General features: G+C 37.3%; 1 protein-coding gene across 1 annotated transcript; it reads left to right on the plus strand.

Moving 5' to 3' along the window:
• The first annotated feature begins 3852 nt into the window (after window positions 1-3852).
• On the plus strand, window positions 3853-4794 carry LOC120240294 (putative olfactory receptor 5AK3). The gene has a single exon (XM_039245010.1). The coding sequence runs from the start codon at window positions 3853-3855 to the stop codon at window positions 4792-4794; it is 942 nt and encodes a 313-aa protein (XP_039100941.1).
• The last annotated feature ends 714 nt before the right edge of the window (window positions 4795-5508 follow it).

Raw genomic sequence — 5508 nt, forward strand, 5'->3', positions numbered from 1 at the left:
CTCAATGTTTCAACTTTTATTTTGAAGTAATTAACATTCACAGGAAGATTGTACAAAAACGTGCAAGATAGTACACAGAAGTTCCATGTATCCTTCACCCATTCTCCTCCAGTGGTTACATCTTACATAATTATACTATGATATCAAGCCAGGAATATACTAGTGCCAATACTATGATATCAGACCAGGTGTGTGTAACAATGTGTGTATGCAGCTCTTTGTCATTTTACCCCATGTTTATATTTGTATAACAATCACTACAATCAAGATGGAGACCGATGCTACCACAGATGCCTGATTCCATACAGACTTCCCTCATGCTACCCCTTATGGTCACATCTTTCCTCCTCCACCTGACCTCTTGTAATCACTAGTCTGTTCTCCATCTCTATAATGTTGTCATTTGGAGAATATTAGATAAAAGAAATCCTACACTATGTGACCTTTTCAGTTGGCTTTTTTCACTCAGCATAATACCACTGAGATCCACCAAAGTGTTACAAGTATAATAGTTTGTTCCTCTGGGTTGCTGGGTAATACTCCACAGTATAAATGTACCATTGTTTTTTAAAGCAGTCACCTATTGGAGGACATTTTGGTTGTTTGTGGTTTTCAACTATTACAAGTGAAGTTGCTATCAAAAATTATGTACAGGATTTTATGTGGGCATAAATTTTGTGCAAACATAATTTCTCAAGAATATAAGTACTGGGTGGTATGCTAAGTGTGTGTTTAGTTTTTAAGAAACAGCCAAACTATTTTCCAGAGTGATTGTACCATGTTACATTTCTCCCAGGAGTGTATGAGAGATTCAGCTATAGTGCATCCCCCTCAGCATTTAGTATTATCACTGGTTTTTATTTTAGCTATTTGATGAGTGGGCAGTGATGTCTCATTGTGTTCTTTATCTGCATGTAACTAATACCTAATGTACGGCATCTCATCATAAGGTTATTTACCATCTCTGTGATATAAGCCCTCTTTGGTGAATTGTCCATTCATGTCTTTTACCTGCTTTCTAATTTGATTGTTTCCTTTAATATTGAGGTTGAGAATCTATAGTCTAGGTATATGAAGGACTCTAGTCCTTTGTCAGATATATTTTATCAACTTGAGTGAAATGTGGAAACCTTAATTCCCTTTGCATTTCTTTATTCTCCCCATTTAGAATATACTTGTCTGAAATATTTCTTCCACACTCATTAAGAACCACATTAGAAGAGTCAAAATGTTTGCATCAACTGTCAAACATAACTCAGAAAACTTAAGAGAAGCATCTTGTATTTATCTATATGTTTGCTCTGACCATCTTATCCTTCTTTTCCCAAAGTTATAAGACTCCTTCTTTTCAAATCAACTAAAAGAAAGACTTTGGCAGAGTGTATAGAAAAATATGCTGTGCAAGAAACTCACTTCAAATCTAGTGATATTTGTAGGTTTAAAGTAAGAGGGGACCAAGATATGCCATGCAAACACTAATCAAAAGAATGAAAGAGTAGCTATATTAATATCAGATGTAGATTTCACAGCAAAAACAAATAAACAAACAAAAATTACCAGAGACTGATGCTGCATAATGATAAAAAGTTTAACCTTTGAAGAATAAATAGCAATCCCAAATGCGTATAGGCACCCAGCAATGATCTGTCAGCATCTATATTGTGCCTACTCAGAGAAAACACACACATTACTTTTAAATAAATAAACCAAATAAAACATGAATGTTTAACTTCTTTTTGATCTTTGCTCTGTTTTAGTTTTCTGTTTTTATAGTTAACCTGTCATAACTTCTTGATTCAGAGACACACATTAAAAAAAAATAAATGTACTTCTTAAAACAAAAAATACTGTACGTAACTGTGATCTTTATATAACTTTATCTGTTTTTCTACACTTCATAAGTCTTTCATTTACTCTTTCATTGATTAATTTATTCAGGTATTCAAGTTACCACTATTTACAGAAGCAGGCACTTGCCCAAGCTTCTGTATTCATGGAACCTACAATGAATGAGAAAAATGGAAATTAAGCAAAGAGGCATAAATAATCTTACAAATAACTATCAGTGTTAAACTGATGGAAGACAAAACGACCAAGCTAATGGCTTGGCACACATGGCTCATTTGAGTGGTCAGAACAATGCCTGAGGAAGAGGCATTCAAACCAAGGCCAGAATAAATAGTAAGAATTACCGATGGGAATAAAAAGTGGACCAACCAGAGGGTACTTAAGGCAAAGGAAGGAAAATGCTGGAAGGGCCAGAAGTGGAGGAGAGCAAGGAACAAGAAGAGTCCATGATGGCAGCTGCATAGTTAGCAAGGAAAGAAGAGACATGAGTATAGGAAGTAATGTAGGAACAAGATCATGTGGATTCTATGGGCAAGTCAAGCTTTTTAGATAAAATAATTCATATTTAGTTTTATTGTGGTTTTATAAAATATATATGGTGCATAAAAAAGCAAAAATAAATATTATATATATTCCTTAATTGATAGATTTTTTCTTTCAACTTTGGCTTTATTTTTTTACTACATTAATACAGTGTATGAGTGTGCTCTTTGTTTTGGGGTAGATTCCTGAGGTCCGTCGCTTACATACAACACCAAGTGCTCATCCCAGCAAGTGCCCTTTTCAATGCCCATCACCCATTTCCCCCTCTTCCCCACCCCTCCATCCACCCTTAGTTTGTTCCTTGTATTTAATAGTCTCTAGTGGCTTTGCCTCCCTCCCTCTGTGTTTATAACTATTTTTCCCCTTCCCTTCCCCCATGCTTTTCTGCAAGTTTCTCAAGATCCACATATGAGTGAAAATATATGATATCTGTCTTTCTCTGGTTAACTTATTTACCCACTCAGTAAAATGCCTTCCAGTTCCATCCACGTTGCTGCAAATGGCATGATTTCATTCTTTCTCATTGCCAAGTAGTATTCTATTGTAAATGGAATCTTTATCTATTCATAAGTTGATGGACATTTAGGCTCTTTCCATAATTTGGCTACTGTTGAAAGCACCACTATAAACATTGGGGTACATGTGCCCATATGAATTAGCCCTCCTATATCCCTTGGATAAATTCCTAGTAGTGCTATTGATGAGTCATAGGGTAGTTCTATTTTTAATTTTTTGAGGAACCTCCACACTATTTTCAAGAGCAACTGCCCCAACTTGCATTCCCACCCACAGTGCAAGAGGGTTCCTGTTTCTCTAATCCTCGCCAGCATCTGTAGTTTCCTGAGTTGTTCATTTTATCCACTCTGACTGGTGTGAGGTGGTATCTCAGTGTGATTTTTGATTTCTAAATACTACGTTTAATACTAATTCTGCTTATTTCTCTTTACATTTTTTATATGACTACTAAAAATTTTATTTTATTATTTTACTTTTTATTTATTTTTTAAATGTAACTTATTGTCAAGTGGTGACACGTATTGAGGAGGGCACTTGTTGGGATGAGCACTGGGTATTGTACGTAAGTGATAAATCACAGGAATCTACCCCCCAAACCAAGAGCACACTATATATACTGTATGTCAACTAAACAATAAACTAATAGGTTTATAAAATGCCAACCAGTTTGCACCCTGAGAACATCCTTTTGGCCAATGAGAGTTTCCCCAAACTGTAGTTGAAGTTCTCTAAGTTGGGGGGCAAGGTTCAGTCTTATTAAAGGCTAAATGTTAGTCTTTCATATCCAAGTCAATTAGGTAACAGAAACTATTCTCTGGCTCCACCTGTGAAACCAAATATTATACCATCGCCAATTCCAAAATTAGTTAAAGGACCACATGGACTTAGCTTTCTCTGTTCTTCTTTCTTAGCATCTTTCCAGCTCATACTTAATCTTGGCTAGCCATGGAACAAAACAATGGCACTGAAGTAAGTGAGTTCATTCTCCTGGGATTTGCTGGTCAACGCAAGTCTTGGCATATCCTCTTCATAGTATTTCTAGTGATCTATGTGGCCACCCTAGTGGGTAATATTGGCATGATCCTACTCATCAAGACTGATACTTGCCTTCACACCCCGATGTACTTTTTCCTCCAACACTTGGCATTAGATGATCTCTGCTACACCTCCGCTATCACTCCCAAAATGCTGCAAAACTTTGTAGAAACAGAGAAATCCATCTCATTCATAGGGTGTATGGTACAATTACTAGTCTATGGTGCTTTTGCAACGATTGACTGTTACATCCTGGCTGCAATGGCAGTGGACCGGTATGTCGCCATCTGCAATCCACTCCGCTATCCGATAGTCATGTCGCAGACAGTCTGCGTTCAGCTCCTGGTTGGCTCATACTTCATAGGTTTCCTAAATGCCTCTGTAAACACAGGTTTTACCTTTTCACTGAACTTTTGCAGATCCAATAAAATTAACCATTTTTTCTGTGATGAACCCCCAATTTTAGCTCTCTCTTGTTCCAACATTGACTTCAACATCATGCTGCTAACTGTCTTTGTGGGGTTCAACTTAACGTTCACTGTGCTGGTGGTCATCTTGTCCTACATGTATATCCTGGCTGCCATCCTGAAGATATCTTCCACTGCAGGGAGGAAAAAAGCCTTCTCCACCTGTGCCTCTCACCTGACAGCCGTCACAATTTTCTATGGGACACTCTCTTACATGTATCTGCACCATGGGACAAACAAGTCACAAGAACAAGAAAAAATGGCTTCTGTGTTTTATGGCATTATGATCCCCATGTTAAACCCCCTCATCTACAGTCTGAGAAACCAAGATGTGAAGGAAGCCCTAAACGTGGTTAGAAAGAAATGCTTCTGGTTTGATAATTGATTTCTAATTTTTTACCCTTGTAAACGAGACTGACAGTGCTTACTTTTAAGAAATCCAAACCAAAGAGCCAAGCAAAATAGGAAAATTTGCTCAATCTTTCTAATACTGAGCTGCAAATTAAAGTTTAACAGTGAGATAACCAGTTTACACTAATGTAACTGGCAAAACTGAAAAAGATTCATAACACCTACTAATTGCTGTGATGTAAGGGAAATCATGTTCTCACTCACTGTTAATGGAAAATTGAAGTGTTACTTCACGCTAGATAGTATCTGGCAATATCTTTTTTAAATTATTTTTATTTTATTTTTGAGAGAGACAGAGCAGAGTGGGAGTAGGGGAGGGGCCGAGAGAGGGGGGGGACACATAGAATCTGAGGCAGGCTCCAGGCTCTTAGCTGTCAGCACAGACCCTGACCTGGGGTGGGGTGGGGTGGGGTGGGGTGGGGGGCTTAAACTCACGGACTGTGACATCATGACCTGAGCTGAAGTTGGACTCTTAACCACCCAGGCATCCCGGCAATATCTTTTCTAAACAAACCAAGAAAAAGTTTTCAATTCAGAATTTCAAACTCACAAACTGATCTATGGAAATAAAAATTCCAGTCTACAAGGTCATATATTTAATAGATATCAAATTGCAGCATTGCTTAGGAAGATAAGACCAAGATAGTGAATATTTCTCAATAGGGAAATAAATTGGTATTTGTTATGA

Source organism: Hyaena hyaena, unplaced genomic scaffold, assembly GCF_003009895.1.
Source record: "Hyaena hyaena isolate Hyena2069 unplaced genomic scaffold, ASM300989v1 scaffold_252, whole genome shotgun sequence".
NCBI lineage: Eukaryota > Metazoa > Chordata > Mammalia > Carnivora > Hyaenidae > Hyaena > Hyaena hyaena.